The sequence below is a fragment of the Genypterus blacodes genome, unplaced genomic scaffold (assembly GCF_046128005.1).
Source record: "Genypterus blacodes isolate CSIRO-AG114 ecotype Tasmania unplaced genomic scaffold, CSIRO-AGI_Gbla_v1 ptg000067l_1, whole genome shotgun sequence".
Lineage (NCBI taxonomy): Eukaryota > Metazoa > Chordata > Actinopteri > Ophidiiformes > Ophidiidae > Genypterus > Genypterus blacodes.
The window spans coordinates 11,243,387-11,268,391 of NW_027466879.1; the positions used below are offsets into that span (position 1 = coordinate 11,243,387).

At 43.3% G+C, this 25,005-nt stretch overlaps 1 protein-coding gene across 2 annotated transcripts in view; it reads left to right on the forward strand.

The window, feature by feature from the left end:
* The window catches only part of ntrk3b (neurotrophic tyrosine kinase, receptor, type 3b), a 138,846-nt gene that overhangs the window by 26,939 nt on the left and 86,902 nt on the right, over window positions 1-25,005 (forward strand). For both annotated transcript variants that reach the window (XM_076155344.1, XM_076155343.1), the window contains exons 2-3: window positions 2,741-2,815; window positions 5,218-5,289. In XM_076155344.1, coding sequence (XP_076011459.1) covers window positions 2,741-2,815; window positions 5,218-5,289 — 147 coding nt within the window. The remainder of the gene's footprint in view (window positions 1-2,740; window positions 2,816-5,217; window positions 5,290-25,005) is intronic.

Below are 25,005 nucleotides of genomic sequence, written 5' to 3' on the forward strand. Positions count from 1 at the left end.
TGCTTACCACCAACCGCAGTCACCAGGCAGCACAGAGAGCGCAAACAAACCAACAAGGCCACAGCACACCTTTACTGCCTCATCCTCTTACATCACACATATAGTAAAGAAGCACAGTCAAATTTATTTGCCTACTTCCCGATTTCACAGGCCCACAACACAACAACCCAAACTCCCAAGTGCTCCATCATCTTCACTGCCGCGGTCTGGCACTGCAAACATGTAAACAGTGAAAAAAACAACATAGACTCGCAGAAATGTGGATGTGTGCTTTATATCTACAAAACACAGATCAGACTGTCCTCGCCATTCTCACACCATGCATCATATCCTTGTGTACATGCATGGCAGCAGCAGTGACCAGTGTAGCCCTTAAATCAGTGATTTTCAACCACTGTGCCGCGGCACACTAGTGTGTCGTGAACGATCGTCAGGTTTGCAGTGGGAGATTATCCAACTTCACTTAATTCGTCCAAAAAATACATTGTTTAGTTACTGCAAATAATTTGCCATGGTTGTGCGTCTGTGCCTGCAATGTAGTGACTGGCAAAATAATTCAACCCTCTTCCATGTGTACTGACTGACCTGCCCAGTAGGTGGCAGTAGCGCAAAAATGACCTTGTTAATTTAACACAATAGAATTAGTGACGCGCGTGATAGGTGTCGGTGACAAGACGTACAGCAATGGATACATATTTAAAAAGGAAAAATGAAGACTTCCAACTGGGCCCTGGACAAAATTCTAACCCAGATGAAGAGATTAATATGAGTGGTGGTCAAAAGAAAGCAAAAACGGTGAGCTCAAGATTATGTGGGGAAAAGCTTAACAACAGTGTCATGGTCCCAAGCTAGCTTAAACACCATCTCCAAACAAAACACCCGTCACTTCAAAGCAAGGACACAGACTATTTTGTTCGCCTGCGGAAAAACAGGGAGGAACAGGCAACTTTTATGAGAAAAACTCCAATGGTGTCTGCGATAGCTCTCAAAGCTAGTTACTTAGTAACTGAACTCGTAGCCAAATCCAAAAAGCAACGCACCGTGGCAGAGACATTAATACTACCTGCCTGCTAAGCCACTGTAACTGAGTGAGTATGAATACATTGAGACTATTGACTAATTGTCATTATAAATGTGTCATTTGATGTAGCGTAGATTGGGGGTTTTGATTGGGGGTGTGACGCAGGATTTTTTAAAATGTGCCTTGGCTCAAAAAGGGTTGACAAACACTGCCTTAAATCATCACAGGTGTTTCCCAAAGTAATAGCTGCTATAATTATTCTGTCTCGTTTGTGTCCGCTGCAGTATTTGTTTGCTAACGTCTCAGAAGTGAAAATCCTAATTTATGCATTTAGAGCTCGATTTAGAGTTGAGACGCGCCTAAATGGGATTTAATACCAAAATCTTTTGTTTTACGACCTGAGATCGAAGGATTTAAGCAGGAACGGAACGGAATGATGTGCCGACCTCGACTAACAGACCAACAGAGCATTCAGAGATTTAGTGTGGATGAATGTCCCTCGTCTTCCGTTTCCGTGCTGCCATATGCGTCTCTCAGGCATCACAGATCTTGATGCTGCTGTTGTTGTTTTTGCGGTTGCTGTGGCTGCTGCGGTTCAGTGTTCAAACTTAAAAAAAAACCAAGAACACACTGCAGTATTTGGTCAAATTCGAATGTTTATCACATCGTTCCGTCCAGTTATTTTTGGCAGGATTACAGGCTTTTAAATGGAGGGGAAGCTGGATCGACGGATGTCCTGGTGACCTCAGAGGTTTGGACCGGACGCGGCTGATTGTAATATGTCATATGTGTTGCCCAGGAATGGATTGAAGTAGCTGCGCATCTCACATCAGCACAGGAACAACTTGGATCTTTTGACCCGAGCAGTCACACTTAAGTCACCGACTCTTAACCATGTAAATACAGGTGTTGGACATGGGCCACTTAAAACAGAAGATGGGGGGCCTGAACCTGAAGTGGGCATGACACAGCTGATCTGATCACATATTGTATCCAATGTGAATGCAACTTTAATTGGATCTGATGTGATTTTGAGTTTGCATTTTCATTCCAGGAGTTATGTGAAATTCCTATTAAATGAGGGAGTAGTGTTGTGTGTTTGTGTGAGTGTGTGTTTGCAGTTTGTCTGTGCCTGTGGCCGTACACACCGACTGTCTGTGTGAGGAATCTAAATGTATGGAGCAGGTGTGTGATTGTATATATATATATATATGCATCACAACAAGGCACCTGTCACCGTGTCCTTTGAACATCTCCTTCCTCCAGCTTAGATGAAACTTCACATTTCCTGTTCCTGTCCTATATAAGATGTGCCTTGTCCTTAAAACTCATTTTAAGACACAGACTGTTCTTCTTCTTCTTTTATTCGATGACACGGGCAGCTTTCAGCGGGAGTCTGATAGCTTCAGAGGAAGTCGTCTGCGGCGTTTACTTAGCCACTCCCAAGCACGCTTTCTGTCACATATTTTAAGCTTCACAAGCTGCCTTTTGGCAATTAAATCTATCAGAGGGCAGCAGCGTTCGTTCTGTCAGAACTGCTCCAATGATTGTAATTTAAATAAGTATGGATTCAAAAACTTTTGATAGGACTCAGCCATTGATTTTGCAAGTTGAGAGTAAAAAGAAAAAAAGACTTTTACCTTCATCATCATCACCTGGATAGTTTCTCCTCAAACAGGACGTCATCACTCACCTGTCTGTCTTTGTTTTCTGTTACAGACACATAGAGAACTGGACGGGGTTGCAGACGCTGAGAGACGTGGATATGGAGCTCTACACCGGACTTCAGAGACTGTGAGTGTTCATACTGTACTTGTCCTGGTGGGGAGCCAAGGCGGGGATAAACTACAGAGTCTCTCCTTTACAGTCGTACTGTATGTTGTAGATCCGGAGAGGCAGAGCACTTCTGCGACGCCCGCTAATCCCTGTTTCTCAGGGTTTGGCGGCTTCATTACGGCGGAGAGGCCGTCGGCTTTCTCCCACCACCGCCGCAATTCAGCTCGGGAACATAAGTGCTTGCAGCGTCACCAGCGAGGCGTCGGGATAATATTAAGCACTTCTGCCAATGTGACACAATCCCAGCTAATTCTCTGAGCAGATGACAAGGTGTTAGTTGGGCTGCACAGAGAGAACAAGGAGTGAAGGGTGTGTCTCTGATCCTAACACCGGCTGATCTTTAAACAAGTTTTTAATTCTCCACAGTCTCACACCGGTGGAACATCCCCGTCGCTTTGCTTAGCCACTGATCAAATAATGCTAAACAGCAGCAGGGATAGATAGAATTAGACTTCCCTGCTGTCCCTTCCTCTTCCGAAAGCAAACGCACTGCTCTTTTCCCCCGCTTTGTGTTGAGGCCTCTTTGTCTTCCTCTCTATTTATTTATTTCTCCATTCTCTTTCTTTGCCCTCCAAAGTCAGAGCCAGCCTCTCCCCCCTGATCTTCTTGATCTCTCATCAGGGAGACGGAGAGCAATATATCCACCGCCAAATTAGCATTTTTCTCATTACCATGGCATCCCTCCTGACGCCTTGTCTGCGGACGCCGGCTCCTCCCCAACCTGGAGTCAATCCTTCCGCAGGAAAGGTTGTTACCTTGTATGATGTTACAGCCAAATTTCTTATTTCTCATTCTCATTTCTCTTCTCTGACCAAGCGAGTCACATTTACATATCCTGACAGAGCCGTTGCTGCCTGTTTAGAATCTCCCTGCGGCTGTTAGCTGTGTGAAGGCCCAAGGGAGCCGTAGTTACTCTGAGAAATCTCCTGGACATCTGCGGCTCCTCGCTTTTACGGTTTTACTCGTCTTATTCAAAGGTGAAACATATATGATCAAATAAATCACAGACTTATTTGAATATGTGATATAACTTTATAGAGTAGAGTACCTCAGAATCAAAGCTGGACATTTTTCCCCAAACTAAACTGCCTATTCTTATATGAAAGACAGATTGACACTGATAATCTTAATCTTAACTCACTTTAAACACACACAAGTTATTCATACGTGGTCATTTCATATTCAGGACATAAAGTACATTTACATATTAACCATCGCAGATTCCTTACTTGGTTAGATTTGTCCTGAAGAATCAAACTGGGGATGATTTCTGTATCGACTGGAAAGAGTAGTGCAGAAAGAAAGAGAGAAAGAAACAGGAAACATATTTAGAAATCCACCCGTCTATGAAGGAAGGGAGACGCTGCATACCAAACCAGCCAGACAGGAAGCTGAGAACGCTTGAGGACGCCAGAAACCCTCTCAAGGACCCTTCTAGGTCCTGATGCGTCAGTTTGCAAATTGGTTTGGGTGGTAAAACACCACATTCCCATCGGATACCGCCGAGGTAATCGACACTAACAGCTGGGTGAAAAACAGCGCGTTGCGTTATGAGCCGTTCGCCGAGGATGTCGATGACTTCTTTGGGGAGCGACATCTGTGATTACACGATGAGATGTCATTACGCCGGCCTAGAACAGTGGGTCCCAAACTGGGGCGCGGGGAATGCTGGGGACTTCCTCCGGAGGATATCATGGAGTCCCCGGGAAAATGGGATCTGGTTTAATTTCACAGTTAGTTCACCCGGCAGGAATTAACACAGTGAGGGAACGATTACGATGCTCGCTAAGATCTAGATATTTCACTTGCTTTCGCAGTAAAGCAAGATACACACGGCCACGGCTCTGCTTTATGTAAAGTAGAGGTCAGGGGGGGTCAGGGTGTAGTGGGGACCCTGCACAGGATATGGACGGATGAATGGATAGATTTATTGCAAATGAAATATCAGCAACTTGAACAAAACACAATGTTCCAGTCTGTTTTTCATAAATGCTTTTTCATTATCTGTGTTCCATTTTAGCTTGAGATCCGGGCGGCTTATGTCACGTACAGACAGAGAGAAGAAGAAGAGGAAGAAGAATCAGACAGAATAATCAGTGTCACAGTGTTGCAGTTTGAGTTCTCAAACTATAAAATTACCATAATGTTCCTTATTATCTTTATACTTAAAGGTCAATCAGCTCAGAACCAAAGGAAGATGAGAAAGAAAAAACAAGAAGGGAAACTGGATAACATCCAACTAGAATTGATGGCATGAAATGTCCATTACACAATGATGCTGTGTGTCTTTGTGTGTGTGTGTGTGTGTGTGTGTATGTGGTGGTCATTTATTGCATATTCTTATCGTTTCTCTGCTCCAGAACTATCATGAATTGCAACCTGAGGGTGATCCAGGCCCGGGCTTTCGCTCAGAACCCGCATCTACGCTACATGTAAGTTCATACTCCGTCTTTAAATGGAAAGGTTGTTGTTATTTTCAATGGTTTGAGAATGATTTGTATGATTTGCAGCATACAGCTATAGATGAATTAGTGTCGAACAAAAGATGATGCTGTTGATAGGAATGGGTTTGGAGAAAATTGTGGTGCTGCTATTACTGTCGCAACAGCTGCACATCTTAAATGAGACATCCATTATTTGTCCTTTGATAATTGGATTCCTATTTGCCCCGGTTCTTTGTGCGCGGGTAGAGCAACATGCCGAAGAGGCACTTCCATTTAGTGGACCGTCGGCGAATGTACAATTTGTCCAAGAGGCCGAGCATCAGAGAGCCAGACGAGGAGCAAAGTAATTTCTTTAACAAAGGCTGATGTGTCACCTCATGACAGCCTGTTATTCCCCAATTTTCCCGGCACAAACACGATGACGAACTCGGTCACAGTCTTTTACCTGAACACACTGCCATTTGCAATTTCCAGTTGTTGACTGAGAGGCAGTTTGGTCTCTCGGTTGCTACTTCTGAGGATGACTGCGGTTAGGCTGAAATGGCTGTGTGTGTGTGTGTGTGTGTATGTGTGAGAGAGAGAGATAGATAGAGGGAGGGCAGGCAGGGGGAGAGAGAGGAGTTCATTTAGGGTTACGCTGTCTGAGATGCAGCAGACTGGTTATCAGATTTACATTTACGCGCGTGGGCGGCAGAGCGGCTCAGTGTTCCGTGCTGTCGCCTTACAGCGTGGAAAGCCTGGGTTTGAATCTGTCCGGAGCGCGGCTTCCTCCGGGCGCCCCCACAGTACAAAGACACGCAGGTTAGGCAAACACAGGCCTTACAAAGTTGAAGTTGCCCGCAGGTGTGAATGACTTTTCCACAACCCGGGGGATTCTGGGATAGCAGACTCCAGCCCCCTAGTGGCCCAAACATGCACAGGACAAGCAGATGTAAAGGAAGTGCAGGGGGTTAGATGGATGGATGGATGGAGGTTGATTCTGATCAGCATAGGCATATGTGTGTGTGTGTGTGTGTATGTGTATCCTGTTTTGAAGGTGGATGTTTCTTGACGTTCAATCTGGTTAGGTGGATGCTAGAGCTAATGGAGCTCATTAACTCTAGCTCAAAGTTATTAAAATCCATCCTTCACTTTGAATTTTCTCCGTACAAGACCGACATGCTGCTCACTTTTCCTTCTGCCGCGACCGATCATGCAGTACTAAATGGAGACAGTGACACTCCGGTCACGTGACATGTACGGAGATGTTTGCATGGGACGCCCCTCCCCCCGGCAGACCTACTGTATATTATCACCTTCATCACCTATGGTTGCTAGGTGACATAATGATGTCACATGATGTCAGTAAGTAATTAGTCTGTCCAAAGTTAGCGTCAGAAGAGCGGCCTCATTGATGTCCATGTCACGCAGGTCAGCTCACGGGGTGATTGATGCTTTGTGAGAGTTTTTTCCCTTCACATGTTGAGGCTAAACGCAATGTTAAAGGCTCCATTGATCCCGTGTACCATAAACCTGATGACTGCAATTAACTGGCACCCCAATTACACCCTCTCATCCCTCAGCCAACCCTGCTCTGCCTTTAGTACAAATTATCATTATTGTTCTATTATTGTATGTATTTGAGATCACACTGTTACTTCCCTTGGACCCATAATTGAACCATCATAGGCTTATGCATGGATGAATGTCAGGAATGATGAAAGTGATACATTTTCATCCACGTTTCCTCGTTATCACAAAAAATGTCTAAACAAACTGAAGCCAGCATAATCCTCCACCATGCTTAAGACAATGAAATGTCATAAACACATGTCTATATTTAATAACTCATGTTTATTCCCTAATGGCTTTTGCAATCAGTGATGTCATTATTAGGTGACCTTCACATATACAGTAATCTATACAACCACAACATAAATCAACGTAAGCCTGAGAGCGTGCTGTGCTCCGGTTGGAAGGGTAAGCGGACTGTTTGCCATGCTTACGGGCCCTTGAGCAAAGCACACAAGTGTCAGTGGGATGAGACTAAAAGGTAAACATCAACTGAGCTGCTGTGCTGATTAACTCCATCATGTAAAGGTAAAGATGCAAACGAAGGACACAGTTATTTCCTGCAACCACTAGTAGGCAGTCAGGAGTCACTGCACTCAGCAAACAGCTGGATGGATGAGGTAGAACAGAAAACATCCAAAAGTGTGTGAGCTCTTCTTCTCTTCTTTTTGTAATTCTTATGATTATTTAACAATAGGGGGCGCCCGATGTGACAAAGGAAGCGCATTTCCAATTTTCGCAATTTTCGTCACTAAACCCCACATGTATCACACAAATCACACACACACTAAATGCTGGGGTGTGATAGAATACAACCTTTAATTAAAAACATCAATTGTTGTATAACTCAATTAAAATGAGGTTCAGCAAATCATTTCCAAAAATTCTACAATTTGTTTAAAGGGCATTTAGAAATGTGGAAACAGTACAAGCGGCAGATTTGTGCTTGGTTACGAGAATCACAGCTGTCAATCAATAAATTCTGCATCCAATTTGGAAAATATTTTTGTTAGAAGTCAGAAAAAGTAGACAACCACTTGTTGTAATTTTAGCTGAATGTCACACAAATCAATTTTCTGCTGGGATGAAGTAATAACAAAATGAAATTAACTGAACTTTTTAAATGTCTGCTAAATGTCAGGAATGCAATCTGGCACTTCATAAACATAACAAATGTGAATATATTTCTTCAAGATCTGAAATGTTTTACTTTTAATTGTGGAAAACTTGTGGAAGGACTTACAGTAATTATTGTGTTTGTTGTTATTTCAATTTCAATTATTTTCTACAGCATTTCTTTGATTAGGGGAACTTTCATAGAGGATGTTTCCAGATTTCTTCTTATAATCAAATAGAAAATCAAATAGAGAATAGATACAGATGACATTAACTTATATATATTTCTTGGCACTCGACACAAATATTCAGTTGTTTTTCTATTACAGTATTTTGGATGACAAAAGTGAGACAAATCCAAGGAAACTTGAAATGGCTCTAAAAAAAAGTCGCACAAAACAAACAAACTAGCTGTGTGTTTAAAAATGGATCAGGTAGTGCAGAGTAGCAGTTAATTTTAGAGCCATTAGGCCACTGTTTGGCACACACACACACACACACAAACACACACACATGCACACTCTCTGACACATCCAGCTAATTTTGGTTGGCAGCGTCTGGAAAACATGTTTGCCTCATAGCTCTCCCTTAAGGGGTAAATTAATGGCAAAAGTTTGCGGTGAGTCATAAAGGAGCATCCTGGTGTGAAAACTCTTCCTTATCCAGCGGTTGAAATATTTCTGTAGAATATGCATTTGTCCAAAAAAGAAATACAGCTTAGCAGGTAAACCAATCACCCTGTCTGTCTCACTTAGCCGTTTGGAGAAACTGATGAGACGCTCTGGAACCTCTGGGGGAGCCGAGCATTAAAGGATCAGTACTTCCCAGTCTTGTTGCTAAAATAAAAAATAAGATATACATATATATATATATATATATCAAGCAATGTGACTCAATGTCATGTGGTCGTTAAATCTCACACACACACTCACACTCACACACACACACACACACACACACACACACACACACACACACACACACACACACACACACACACACACACACACACACACACCATACTTGCAACCAGACAGCAACAGTGTCTTTTTTTAATCAAATTACTGCTTTCTCTCTTACTCTCTATCCCCCTCCTCTCTCTCTCTCTCCCTCTCTCACACGCACACGCACACACACACAAGTATCAATGCAAATGCAGGTAGGCTCTGCACATTGTTAACAACTGTTGTGCTGGAGCTAAATGTGATGGAGTAGATGCCTGAATAAGAGATGTTAGTAATAAGAATATATTCAAGCTGAAATATGAGGTTGTTCTTTACAGCATTCACACTCTCTCTCTCTCTCTCTCTCACACACACACACACACACACACACACACACACACACACACACACACACACACGTGTAAAGGACAACTTCCTGTGCAACATGGCTGCAGTGATTCATTTCAAAGGTATTACCTGTTTCATCTCAGCGTGGCAAAAAGGGAAGTGGTGTGTTAGCCTCGATCTTATTAAATCATCGTTGTTTACCGCTCGGTATAGCCTCCTTCCTCACTGTCACTCACTTCCTTACAGGCTCCTGAGGAGACGAGGCAAAACTTAAGCCCCTAGAGCGCAGACCTGCATCAATGCATCAGCTGTTTGAAATACATCTGAACCTTTTTATAAACCCTGAACATATGTGATGAATCCGCATTTATTCCATTAATGTTTTATCTAAATGTGTATTTTACAGTATGTATTAACATATGCCACATCTGGATCTGAGCTGAAATGGCAGAATAGCATACAAATGCAAATGAACAAAGGTAGAAGCTTTTGTTTATAGGTTGTTGGTGTGTTATGGTGTTTTGTCTGCATGCGTGAACAGGAAAATGTCAGGCAACAGTGAAAAAGCAGGACTTAATCTGAAACTGCAAGAGGATATGAGTGACGACAATCGAGCGCTAGTGGCAACCAGAAGACGGAATGTTGGGGCGTTTTTTGATCACCATAAACTTTGCTCATGCCCATTTCTCTTACTCCGCTTCGGCTCTCGAGAAACTTGGAAATATTTAAGAATATAATGCTTATTAATTCCTACTACTACTACTCCTGGAGCTACTAGATCATGGAAGACTCGCTCCATGTGCTCTTCTGATATAAATCTGTCCAGAGTGAGAAAAACAAACCTCGATCACCAACACGATGTAATGGAAACGCTGCCAATTCCCAGTTGAAATTTGTCGACTTTGCCATTGGAGTTGGATTTATTCAACGTGCCACTCTGTGTTCTTCATCCCATGCATGAATTTACTTTGCTCGCTTTGCTGGAACTCCAGACTTGCTTGTGGCATTGATTTAATGACCAGTGGCTTCCTTATAACATAAGGCAGAGTGACTTGTTCTTTAGTCTAATAAACCCTTGAAGTGAACAACCTACTCCTGGCCAGATGGAGAGCACGGGTGTGATGTCACTCATGTCCCCCTGCTCTCCATTACTTCCCTTCGTTTGTGTGGGTAGGAATCAATGTTGCTGCTCTGATGCTGCAACATTCACCTCACGCATATTCCACAAACAAAAAGCACCTGGATGGAAATGAACATGATCAACAAAGGCATCGCAAGCAGGTGTCGGGCTTTCAACCCATTTCTGCCAATACCGGGTCCCCCCTCTGTTTGATGGCGCTGGTCGTCCAGGCGACATGCATCCTACTTGTCTTCACCTGTGTCAAAGGAAAGGTCAGCGTCTGGATGGTGAGGCGACTCTCCTCTTTATTCCAGTGCAGCTGAGGGAGAAGCCCAATAAATCTGGAGGGAACATTGTCACCGGGGACTCTGAAAGGTCACTCCCCACAGGGAAGGAAGTGAAGAGGACTCTCTCATTAAATCTTCCAGCCTAGATGTTTTTTTCCCCGTTTTAATTCGAAAATGTCACTATCATAGTCGGGTCAGCTGGCCTGAGTCTGCCTTTTAATTAGAAGTCTGATTATTCTCTGTTTACCTTGCCGAGGCCTTTAAACCTCCTACCTACTCTTCAGCATTCCTTTAAAAACATACTTCCTTATCTCGGCGTTCCTCCTCCGTTTTGAAAGAGTTATTCCTCCAGCGAGTTACTGTAGTATTCACTCGGGGCAGAGCGCTGACTGTGAGATGTAACAGTCACCCAGATGACATTTGCAGGCTTGGTAGTGTTCTGCTCCGCGCCTCTACGCAGATAAAAATAGAGGTGATCTCAAAGGTGTAAATGAATGCTAAAACTGTGTGATATACTGTCTGCGTCAAACATCTCACATCCACAAGTGCGTGCTAGGTAGGCAGCCTGGTCACAGCCCAGCACAGCGTTGTTGATGGCCTCTTTAGCTGTGGCAGGGACTGAACTTATCACCTTTGTGTTATCGGGCAACCTCTGCAGACAACAGGGCACCTTGGTGTGGACAGGAGATTTGTCAACGGTGCATTACATTTCCTTTTCGTCCGTTTACTGAAAACAAGCAAGTGCAGCCTTCTGGTGTACAAATATGATCCTCCCCACTGAAACTAAGAGTCGTAGCGTGAAAAACCAACAACCTGGAATGCTAAATTGCCTCAGAATTGCACCTTATCAGTTGACTCCAAACTCAAAGGCGCTGGTAGAAGGTGTGAAGATGTAATGAGACATACTTTCCTTTAAGCATCTGCAAGTTCTTCTTTTTCGACACATGAAGAACTCCCAGTGTGTGTGTGACTCGCAATGTGAAACAAGGCACCGTTTAGAAATAGCAACCATGCTGAGAAAATCCTCCCTGCATGAATAAATGCTTAAATTAGATTACTTAACGGGTAAAAAATACCCCCAACCTGTCTTTGTGTCTATGCGCATACAGTATAGTTTGTATTAATGCAGCTTGTGGAATCTTTACAGGGAATCTTACAGCAATTGTTTCATTTCCCAATCTGTGTGTGTGATCAATGCTCATACCTGCGTAGGAAAGCTGTACAGGTACAACCGTTTACAGCAAAACCCTCATTTACCTCCACTAAACGTCCGTTCCAGTTCAAACGGCAGCTCGGTTATACTTGCATGAAGTGTATCTATGCATAAAATAGCGCCAGTCTTCAAACATTTCCATCTCTGAGACGCATAGTAACACATCATTAGAGCGCATTAAACTAAGCGCTGTGTTGTCTCGTGTTTTGACAAGGCTCTGTTGGTGGATGCAGTAATGTGGGCTTCTCTTTGTGGGAGTCGATTCGTGACATTTGATCTTTTAAGAAATTCACAACAGCTGTTTATTTCTCCTCATCCTGTCCTACCTCAATTTAGCATCGCTCTGGAGGAGGAGTTCCTCCCACACTTAGGCTGTGCCCTCGGGAGGCCAAAACTGTTGTTTCTTCCCCCCCCCCCCCAATCAGCCTCCTTCATAATGCAACCTTCATTTCAATCAGATAACGCTTACATATTACGGTTGAACGCTATATATAAAGAAGGCACTGAATTCACATACTCGCACCGCGCTGGAGAATTCGTCCTTGAATCTATAATGATTCGGCTGAGATCTCTCTCGCACAGTTCCTGCCCACTGTGCTCTGTGTGGGCGATATGCTGCATTCCGAGTGCGGCAAATTGGAAGTTGGCGTTGCACTGCGGGTAAAGGTTGTGTGGACCTGATTCCCTCCCACAAGTCGGGCCCGCTTTGCTCTGCCAGGCTGCAGCCATGTGACTGTGGGAGATAACTGATAGGGAGGTGAAGGGTACTTCAGGATCTCCTTCTAATCATAGAATTAATAGTAGCTCACCCCCGCGATTTGACAAAAGCTCGCCACCCACAATGCACCGCATGAAATCACTCTTCAGTGTGGGAAACGGACCATGGCTCCTGTTGTTACCGTGCCAGCCGCTGTGTTGCTACAGTAGGTGAAGCAAACTCATTTTTTAATATAACACACCGCCTGGCACTGCAGTTGGCATTCTGAAGTGGAGGTAATGTGTTTTTCCAATGTGAAAAAATAGTTTTTGATGGAAGAAAAAGCCTAGAAAGTCGAAGAGAAGAGCACATTAGTCACAGCAGTTAAACAAGGCATAAAGTGAGGCTTATTTCACAAACCTAGAGGTTCGGGGGAGCAAACAAGTAGTTCAAATTGAATCGGCACATTCATAAATTCATACCGAGTTGAAATTTAAATTCCGTCCTCATACGCGGGTGCTCGGATAATCACACTGTAAACACAAACATGATGGCTTGCCACCCTCTGATAGTTGTGTCATGGAGGAAGACATCTGCTGTCTGTGTGAACTGGAGAATTGATCCACTGCTCACCGGTTGACTGTCTGCCACAGTTTTGCCTCAGGGACCCAGGCATGCGGTGAATGGAGTGTGACGGCCCGTCCTCAAACCCACGCCGATTGTATTTGTGAGCTCTGTGGTGAAGGCAACGTGTTTGGATAGTGTTGGCTGGTGTTTAGGTGGGACAGCGCCTGTTGCCTGTTGGCGCTTACCAACAGGCAACAATGTGGAGGGAATTGGAGCCACGATGTTCTTAATCAAAACTGCTTCTTTGGTTTGCTGGATGGTTTGGAAAGGGGCAAAGACGAGCACAAAGACACAGACACACACCACCCCCTCTCCTCTCAATGATGGCAGTTGCTTTCCAGCGTGGTTTTTCAGTCGCATCAGAAAGGCAGATGAAGAATTCTGCGCCCAATAGATTTCAATATGAGTGTGAATGATTGAGCCCTTTCACCTGGATCTCACACAGTGATCACAACCCTGCAACTCTGCAAAGGAGAAGTGAGGGGAAGGCTGGCGTTGAACGAGCAGAGCTTCAAATACAACATTCGTACAAGTGGCCTCTGGTATTCCATCAACACGAAACCTTTGTGGTTCTATTTGCAGGAGGCATGGAAAGACGTCCCCCACCGTGATACCGGGATATAAAAAAAGTCTCCAAAGCGCCTCGTCTTTGAGTGGGTGTGTCCGAGAGGGCGGGAGTCTGTAGGCTCGCTCTGTGACTCAGAGATCTGTGGTGTGGGTGGAGAGCCCACAAGCTCACACAATCCAATTATACGCTATCTGGCCAGCATGAAATGACAAAGAGCTGAGCTACACTATGACTGCGGAAGACAGTCGAACATCTTCTAAGCTAAAGAGAACCGGTTCGGCTATTTTTTATTTTTTCCAAGGGTAGAGATAAAATGCCCACCTCTCCATTACATGTGACAGGCGGCGTAAAGAGAACGGGAACGAGGCGACACAATTTCCATTTTGCTCGGTTTCCCTGCCTGGACACCGGGCCCAAGAAGCCGAAATGCATCTCGTACGGCGACCACCGGGAATAGGGCGCAATAATGCATCATTCGCGAAGTCCCCGTCCCTGCATTGTAGGACTTTGATCGATGTGAGGCTGAGTTATTGAGTGACAAGCCCAGGGAGAAGAAATGTGGTTAGAAGGCGGGGACTGACATTTTGAAAGGGAGATAAAGGGTGAAGAAAGGGAGAAGGAGGGTATGAAAGAATCCAGAGAGGGTGATTTGGGAGGAGAAACGTTGATACCTAGAGCAGGGGAGGTGGGGGGGCAGAGAGAGAGAAATAGGTGTGAAAGCTCTACAGAGAAGTAAAGAGGCATTTGCCCCGAGGCTCACACAGAGGCACAGACAGTAGCCAGCCTATGCAGACGGTCTTTACATGTAGAGTTACAGCGCACCGACAAAGCCTCGAGCGGAATGACGTCTACACCCGGTGTGAGGCAGCGGCGGGCGGTTGTGGCTCGTGGGGCAGCACAGGAATAAACTATTCAGTTCATCTGCAGAGCACAGGACGTTTGGTCTCACGGGACTCCGTGTCAACCGCTGCGATCGGATCGATGGCGTCCGTTACAGAGAGTTTTCCCCTCCCGCGTCAGGTTCAAACCTCCCATCGACAGTTCACTGCCTCCTCACCTCAGTGGCTCTGCTCTCCTGATGTCGCGTTTGAACTCTCGAGCATTCTACAACCAAAGGACGGGGAAAAAAAAGATTTTTATTATACATTTTCTCTACCTTACGCTGATTTAGATGCTAAACACGAGTTGTTGCCGTGACAGCAGGATCTGATGTCCTCTAAGCCAACATGCTGGGGCACTGTGATGTTGTGGGGGAAGAGGTCAAAAATGCAGAGTCATCCTGCTTTGCTTCGCTCATGGGTCCATTGATGGCAGAAACTAAACAGCGGAAAAGCAGCAGCTCATCTCCGTGGCAACTAAATCCCGCGGGCCAGATGAAGTTTTTGTGATTCCTGAGGCGTTGCTCTGCCCCATCACGCCGTTTCCATTCTCCTCTTTCCTTCAACATCACTCGCAACCTTCACTCTGACAGACAGTTGTCTAGCGGAGGCCTGACATTCAGTGTATACAGCGCCGAGCCCTCCAACACGGACGCTGTCAATCAAACGACACTGGCGAGGAATCCTCAGATGTGTTTGGACAAGAGGATGAGGAGTTCAGCAGTGCAGATTGCTATTTACCGTTCCACAGAGGGAGAGGAGGGCCGAGCCTTTCTCTGGCCGAGCTTCGTGCCTGGCCTCTGGAAGGAGCCTCTGCCCTATTGCACACTGATGTTGTGTGTCGCCGTGGCAGTGGGATGATTTCTCTACGACAGATAGATAGCGGATGCTGGCTTTAATAATATGAAAACGGAAATAAGGTTTTTTCCTTTCTGTGTATCCAGGGGAGGCTGATAAGATGGCTGTCTGAGTTACCGGGTCTGCTTTCAGCAATTTTCTGATTTTGAAGATTGGCAAAAGCACAGATCTCTGCTTTAATAACACTTTGGAAATCCAAAACATAATAATCAAAAAAAATAAAATGTGCGGTGAAATGTAAACAAGTAGCTGCGGTATCCAACAATAATGTCAAAAATCAATGTGAAAGTAACTCAGTACTTTTTAAATTTAAAGGCTAAACTTGTATATTACTTGGATATTTCTATTTATCTGACAGCTGGAGTAACTAGTTTCTTTGCAGATTAAGACTTTAAACTTCACCATGACAAGCTCATAATTTGTGGCTCTCGGCAGGCGGCAATCCTCTATCTTAATGCATTTAATCATAGTCTGAAATAGGAGCTTAGAATTCTCACCGTGAGATGAAAATCATCCAAACCAGAGAGGAGAAGTTTTCAATTTTCAGCTTAACGTGTCAGAAACTTTTACTAATATGTGCAAAATCTGGAAAATTGGAAATTATAGGTGTATAAAGAAACTGCACATAGAAGTAATTTACTATATAATGAGTTACTGCATTGAAAAATGGTTTGACCCTCACATTCAAGCACCAGAGCGTAGACAGCAGCTGGACTCTAAGTGATTATTTATAGAGGCGCCAACTCACTGGCTGCCTTTTTTTTTTTTATAAGTCTAAAAGATTCTGAAGTGATACTGGCAATCACAGCTGAAGACTCTCTGAACACTTCGCGCGTCATTAGAGCCTTTTCTTACAAACGTCATCGTGACATACACTTCTAATGCAAAATAGATCGCAAATACTGGCACCAAATAAAACAAGCACCTTTGCCCAAATATGGCGACTGCCCATATTTGCAGACTTTGAGTGATACCTTCGCTTTGCTCTTCGGCAATCCTGCGAACCTGCGGACCTCTCACCACCATTTTGTGAACGTTACTCCGGCTACCAAAGATAAATATCAGCCATTAGCTATCGGCTCAACTGTGATATTGCTTCACTCATATGCTGATATTTCAATATTTTACTTTTCAAAAACGGCTCTTCAAAGGTCAGCCCACGTCAAGGATAATGGACACCTGTTTGCTGTGTTCACGGTCAATAACAGCATCAGTTGCATTAGCTGTTAAGGTTTGAGATACATCACCATAAAAGACTACATTGTACATTCTCATTGCAGAAAACAGATCTGGTAGGTAGGACGTGTCATCTGGCTTTTAACATCACTGTCCTCACACACACTTCCTAATGGAACTGGTTAAAGAGTTAGGCTTATTAGCGCGAATGGCTTGGGGCATCTGGAGTGTTAACTTTAGTGTAAGTGACTGGTTTTGCTGCACAGGCTGTGCTCTTGACTAACTGCTTCCTCTTTGTTCAGGTTTTGAGAGGCGACCAAGTTTTGCAGGTGCAGATTTAATGCAAACCATTCAGCGCTGGCTGTAATTAAATCTGTTCTGCTAATGATCCAATTAAAGCGGAAGAAGTTAAAGAAAGGCTGTGGCACCTAAATTAAGTCCTGTCAGAGAAGAGTAAAACATTGGCATAACCTAGTTGGCTTAATGGCAAACATTGCCTGTGGATGATTTCCATTGTGTCTGGGTTTAGTTGTTGTTAGTGTTCAGTTTCAGATTTCCTCCCGTACAGCTTCAGGCATCGTGCACCTGTGCTCGATCTTCTAATCATACAGATGTCAAACACACTATTCCTTTTTTAGACACTGTGCTCCAAAGCTGATCTCTACCTCGTGACTAAAGACTAAACGGAACAATAGGTTGGCGTGTTGCTTTGGTTTTTATCGGTCTAATTAGTCTATTATATTATTCATTACCTCAGCATCATTTCCTGAACATATTAGGCCGTGGTCTCGACCTCCTTGTCGTAAACGCCTGTTAAAGCTGCCTTAAACAACACAAAGCTATTAACTGCAAATGTGTAATCACTGTTACTTACCTGAGGCAAACAACAACAAAGGAACGTGCTATGCTGCTGTGTCAAACACAATGTTAATGATGAGGTAATGTTTTATTATCCAACAAATGATCGGCAAATGATGTGAACTGTATGAATTGTGATATTTTAAATGTGTTTGCCTTTTTTGTCATCCTTCTTTGTCATTCTTTCACTCTTTCAGCACAATTCTTTTCTTTTTCTCTCAGCTGTCGTGTTTCATCAGAGAACCCATTAGTAAGTTTAGACATCAGGTTATTGCATTTAGTCCCACAGATACTAAACATGGCCAAGAAGCACAAAATTACTCCCAATTGGGTGTTTGGCAGAGTGCTATCCAATGACCTAGGGGCTACTGGGAGGCCAGGCTGTCTGAGCTGTCCTCACCAGGCCCAGATGAGCATTGCCCCTACACTCATCCCCCCCCCCCCGCCACCCCCGCCCCGCCCCGCCACCCCCGCCCCGCCCCGCCACCCCGCCACCCCTGTCTCCAGTGGGGTGATGGGAATTAAGATCTGGCAGGCCCGGCTGGGTCAAGGTGGCTTCCTGCTGTCTCAGGCTTGCAGGAATGCCCGGCTTGATGCCAGCCGCATCACCACTGCCAGGTTTACAGTACCATCTGCCCCTGTGACTCCTCCCGCTCAGCCAGCCTCGTCAAAACAAGTCAAGATGGCAGCCCCAGGTGGCTGCATGTGACAGCTACGGTGGAGATGATGCTGGGAGATGCTGAGAGCTGCTGTGCGGCAGTGGCAATCATCCAGGCAGGCCCAGGCTGGTGTTAGTGTAGCACCGCCCCAACATAGCGAAACAAGCACAGGCACAATGTAGCAGACTGCTCATGTGTCGCCTCTGCCACACAACCCATCGCTCTGAGGATAAAGGAGACAGATTATGCCTTCTGTTATTTCCCCTCACTCCTATAGACACACCCACAACGCGTGGGGCAAGCAAGAGATTGTTTATGCGTACTTTACTTTAAAATACACAATTGTTAGACTTATCACGGTCACGATCGGTATTTACCATGTGCTTAGATTTAAGGCGCACAGCTGGATCCAGTTGAGCAATAGATTTACCAGAGGCTTCCATTCACTGCACATGAGTAAAATCGTCTAATTAGCATAGAAGCGCTCGTTATTTAGCCGTACTGTGTGTTTGGAGCATTTGGATGAATTTCACCAAGGACTGAATTCACTATGAAATAAAATACAAGTTATATATTCCTTTTAATATAATACAATATAACCAAAAATGTTTTATTGGAGATATTATTCTTCCATGACTCTATTTGATTCATTTGATTCATTCTCTGGGAATGAAAGATTGCCCCTGATATTGTATTTCTATTGAATATTAGATATATTGACTGCAATCAGTGTGAAGTTGTGACAAATAATTGGTTCTCGGATTCTCGTTTTTTGTCTGTAGCTTCATGTTTGCTCCTAAATTGATTCAGATCAGTCAACACAGGCTTAGTCTACTGTGTTGGGTTTACAAATGATAAACAGTACTCACTGATATCTGAAAACAGAACCAAATAGAACATTGTATTTATAGGTAACTGCAGCCATTGTCAAATGAATGTGATGCCTTCAGGGTCTAACGCTGTCCAGCCTAGTAAATCGGTCAAAGTTGTCAGTGTGAAAAGTCACCGATCCTATTTTTGCACCTTAACAATCCCAAACCTTAAAATTATATTAATGAGGCTCGTTTAATGTCCTGCCCAGTGGCAAGCTGGTCTCCCTGTGTGAAAAGGGTTGTATATATATTTTACATCACAGTTGCTTTTTGCACATGCAGTAAGACTTCTACAAACACGTCATGGTTAAAGCACAGGCTATTCTGTTTGACCAACTTTAGCATGAAATGTGTTGAAATCTGGTCGTGTCGCTTACTTTTCTGTAAAGGTGATCTAGAGCACAGAGATGTCTAGATTCTAGGAAAGTATGCAGCCTTTATATTGGCCTATAACCAGTATCTCCTCTCAACCATCTGCACAGAGGAGATTCAAATACTAATTCATGTATGCAACTGCTGACATTAATACCAGAAGGCTTTAACGGTCGCCAAAGCCACAAAGCTTCACAAAGCTTTATACAACAACATTGTTTATTTGTTGATTTTATGTCTTTAGCCTTTGATCAAAAATAACTTAACTCAGCACATTAAGTGTTTTGCCAGTCTGCACATTTAGAATGGTAAACCAGGTTGATGAAGTCTGTTCCCTTCCTCTGGCGTCTCCTGCCTCAGCTGCCGCTCTTGTCTCCTTCCCTGTTGTGCTGGAGAAGAGCTGGAAGCGGCGTGCACCTGGGTTCATGTGATTAGCTGAACTTCTCTCCTTTTCTCTTATACTCACTTTGGGGAACGCTCAGGAGATGCCACTTGGCCAAAGCAGCCCTCGTGTGTGATGCATGGCGAGGTGATGGTGTTATTGTTGCAACGGTGCAGGATGATGAAAGGATAAATGGATCATCGAGGCTAATGGAGGGAGGCAGGCCGACCTGGAGCCTGCTGAGGGGAGCCAGCTGTAGCCGAGCCGGGAAGGAGCTCTCCAGTGAGGCGGCAGCGGTGTTTTCCATGTTCTGAATGAGGCTGTGCTCATTTCTCCCTGTGAGAGTGGGAATGATTTGGATGTCACCTGCTAGGGTTATGCTTCTGAAACAGCCGGTCTGTTCACCTGAATGCATCATTGTCGTTCAGCTCACACCCGGCATGTAGAGAAGCTCCCAGCTGTGCAGATGTTAGACAAACAACTGCTATTCACTAAACCTGTGGCCATACTTACTTTCCATTAAGAGCAAGACATTTTTTTCCCAGAGTAAACTCACTGCCGTGTGCAGAGCAGGCACACACTGTGGTGCTGTATTTGACTTCAGCATTACCTGCAGTCATTTAAAATCATTAGCAGTCGGACCAAGTCACTGCTTTGCAATTCACGTCAAGTCAAGTCCAGTCACAAGCCCATATGTCAGGTCTTAAGCGCGTTATTATGTGCAGCATATCAGTCAGCATATTTGTGACTTGAGTCCACGTCCCTGATAATATAAAACCTTCACCTTACTTCCTTTCACACAGCATTAAAGTGCTTTAAAACTTCTGTGCAGTTATGATCGGACTGGAACACAACATTATTTCTGCCGTAAAGCTGCTCTTATTATGCTTTTATGAGCAATTCCCTCTATTAATGTGGGACTTGGTCAAGTAATTACTTCCAATTGACTGCCTTTGGAAAATAATCCATTTTGATACAGTGCCTCGTGAATTTTAGCGAATGTCCCCCAGTTGGATTAATGTGATTACTTCTAATAACTGAATTCCTCAAAATAATTTAGTGTATTTTCTGCCAGTTGTGGATTTATTATACCCTGCCGTGTTATTTGTTAACCCTTTTGGAATAAAAAAAATGTCATTTGCCACCTTTATGAGCTCCACTTCAAAAACAAACAATTAAACTGTTGGTATGTACAATGGCAAATATCAGTTTAGTATCAATATAAATTGCTTGCAGAACATTTTCTCCATGACATAACTAAATGAAAAATTAAATACCTGATATTTTGGAAACATCACATGATTTGCATTGGACATGTTTTTACCCAAATGCACGAATCACAAGAGTTTTTACATCAACAAAAAACAAAAGTTTATCTCCTTTTCTTCTAATTGTCATGTGATCCATAAACCTCAAATGGTTCCTTGAAGAATTTTTTAGCAATTGCAAAATAATGAACTCCATTGCATCAGCTCCTATTTTTATTCATCAACACCCATTTCTTTCATGTTAAAAAACCCTTTGACCTTCATGTGGGGATTGTTAGCCTGCACTGCTCAGGCTGACGTGTGTGTGTTTGAATCTCTGCATGTGGGATCTCCATGTTAAGTGTATGCAGTGGCTGTGAAGGTGTGAGCGTCAGATCACTTTAGCATCACATTATCTGAAGATGCTCAGAGTAAATCTTCATGTATGGACCCCTCACCTACATTTCCATAAATTTGCATCATTGTTGCGTTGGTAAGTGGGGCAGAGGAAAGTTGAGAGTCCTTGAGGCTGACATTTTTAAGCTGTCAAGGAGAAACTGTTTCTCTGATTTATTTATTCCTTTTACAAGGAAATAAGAAGTTCTGACATGCTGAAAGAATATGTGAATACATCAGAATTTTAATATTTGAAGCATCTTTACCTGCTCACCCGATGGACGAGGCCTTTCGGCAGATTTCAGTTAAGAAGACATTTGGACATCATATTGTATGTGAGCGCCGAGCAGATGCTTCAACCAGATACAAAAACTTCCTGGCATCACTACAGGAACATTTTAAAATAAGAAACCACATGGGACTGCAATATTAACCTTTACTTTTTATCTTTCTCTCTTTCTGTCTGTGCTTTTCTGTCAGATGTTACCGAATCATTGCTTTGGCTACACAAATCACTTCGACAAGTTTAATTAAAATAAGACAATCCATTGTGTTCCACTGTTTGCTGCAGGTTGCCTTCCGGTTTCCACAGTAACCGATTCGCATGCACGGCATCTTGCAATGCGCACTGACAGGCAAACTCCCAAGATACAGAGCAGCCACAGTGAAAAGAAAGAAACCTGCTCCTCAACCACGCACTGCTGGCAATTTTCTGGATTTAGTAGTAGATAAAAACAAACAAAAAACCTCAAGATGAGACTAAACCGATCCCCAAAAAGTAACACATAGATAAACCTACCTAACTTCTATTTGGCTGTTGTTGAATTATTATAGATATTGTTCCATATTGTATATGATGTTTGCAGGTCTGAACTGTTCATGTGATTCAAAATGACAAGTATGAAGCATACTTGTGTTCGTTAATGTAGACATGAACGGATGGTTCAATTTGCATCACCCGAAATACGACAATGTTTTAGAGAACAGCATCTGCAGTGAAGCAACAGTAACTTATAGTACAATCAAACACAACTTGTTATGACTCTCTTTGTGTGTGATGATTTGAGCATCCACAATTCCCACAGGTGGATTAACATTGGAGTCAATTGAAAACTGACGGGGCCTTAGGCGTCCCTAACGTGACATCAGGGGATCTGAAGAGGCGTCACTAGCTTGGGACTGAGAACGGGTGGATGAGCAATTCAGCAAGTCTGCATTAAAACCTGTGATTTCTTTAGATGTGTCCATTCAGCTTTTGACAGCAGCACACAATTCCCCTGCCAACTGTAGAGATGATTAGAGCCTTGATTAAATAAGCCCTCAGCACTGAAACAAGTTCAGTGTATTTTCTGGGACTCTTTGCAGCTCCCACAGCCATTGTCTCCCTTATTGGTGGGGAGAAACACACAAAAACACAAATCAAGGCCAAGCCTGTAGCTCAGTAGTAATGTTTTAATTAGCTGCTCTGAGCCAGTTGAAGTCCAACAGGGCTCAGAACATTCCGAGTGTTTTACTTCGGCCTGACAGCAGAGGATTTGGATGCAGGTCTGCTCGGTATGAATTCCTCCCATCACGTTTCCAAAAACCTCTGGATTCTAACTGTAAAGCACTCAGCTGGTCAGGCTTGCAGCGAAGGATTTACAGATGATTTGGAGGGAAGATGCCAACGACACAGTCAATTTCATCAACTTCCATTTCCTGCCATCCAGGCACTTTGAAGCATATTTAATTTACAGATGGGAAATTATTGGAAGCTATTGTTGTTTGTAGCCTGTAACTAAATTCCAGTAATTGGATCTTATTAGCAGTTCAATCAGTTCAGTTTTTCATTACATTTATCTGCGGACATGGAAGAGCGCTTTACAGTCTACTCTCATTACTGAACATGAACTTCAGCAATCTAGCAAAATAACATTAATATGTCAGTGCATTTACAATATCTCTATTGACTTGCGTTGCTGCAGATGCACTTGGAAAAACAAGGCAAGAAGCGAGCTGAAATGTTTTCACAGTCGTCTGAAGAAAAATACCCCTGGGTGTCTTTATTGATGTTTTAATCAACTCTAACATTTTATTGATTTCTGCAAGAGGCATTTCATAAAGCAGCAGGCCAGAACGGGTTGGCAGTGTGTACCTGCAGTTGAACAAGCATCCAAGTTTTCTCCATGGGAACCCTGAGCCCTGGTTCACTTATTCTCTCCTCCCTGTAGTGGTGGAAGACCATTACCTACGACAGAAGTACTAATGAAACAATGGAATCAGACATAATTACAGGAACTAAAATCATTTGAAGTATTAGTATTCACAGTAAAAGCTGCTGAATTAGTCTCCCTGGTGAGGAATGGGCCCTGTCATAGTGTTTAATTATTGATGCATTATCTTGTATCAGCTACATCTGAATGCATCACAATTACCAAAACCTCACAGTGCAAGCAATTGTATGAGTGCAATTTTGGAGAAAAATGAACCTTTTGGAAATCAATTAAAATAGAATGAATGGAAACAATTTAACATTATGCCACAAATTTTGATTTTTTTTTTGAGATGCGTTGAAGGATTACTGTACTAAAAGCATCAAGCTCAAGTTTTACCCGACAAGGGCAATAGTTACATTGTTTTATCTGTCGAATTTTTTATCTTAATCTGCATCAGATTTCCCCCCTGAAGTATGATGTAGCACAAGATGGAAAAACAACGTCTTAGAAGCTCAGTCATCTTATATGCAGAGTAAATTAGCTACTTTATTCTCTGCCTCTTTGTTTCTGTTGTCTTACATCTGGAACTGGAAATTTCTTCTCAATAATTAATATTCTTGAACACAATAACAACTATGACTAAAAGGTTCAATTCTACCTGTGGCTAAGCTGCCGGGCCCAAACTCGGTTCTATCTCCTCTTGTCTCATTAGATTCGTCACATTTTTCATTACATTGCTTGTTCTGTATTAACATCTCCATCTGCATCTCCAAAATAATCAAAAGCATGGCTTAAAGGCTTCATTCTCTTGTGTCCTGGGCCGTTAGCTCACAAGCCTCCATTGTAATCAGCAGTGTTGACGGATGAGTGTGCACAATATTGTCTTGCATTAATTACTGGCAAACAAAAGCCTCTAATGATAATGCAGGGATATTTTTCAGTTACTAATATCTTCTCAGTGATGGCAGCAATCTGACTTGTCCTTCTGTGCCGACTCACACTTGTCACGTCATCTTTGTTCACGGAAAACAACACATTTCTGTCTAATAATGCAGACTTAACACACGCAAAAGGCTATTTCGCTGTTAGACTCAAACACGTCAGGACACATTGAATAAACTGGTGGTATTAATGTCAAAAAGAGGAATGACTTGCCTAAGATGCCCCTTATTAAATATAATTCTACTAAGCTCCTGGAATGAAGGTAAATTGCAGGTGTTATAGATAGATATTATGGCCTGTAATTAATGTTATGAATCACCGTAAGGCCTTTGCTTACGGGATATTTATGGCTCTGAACATAATGTCGTCCGTATTAATACATGGAGTGATTCAGGCTG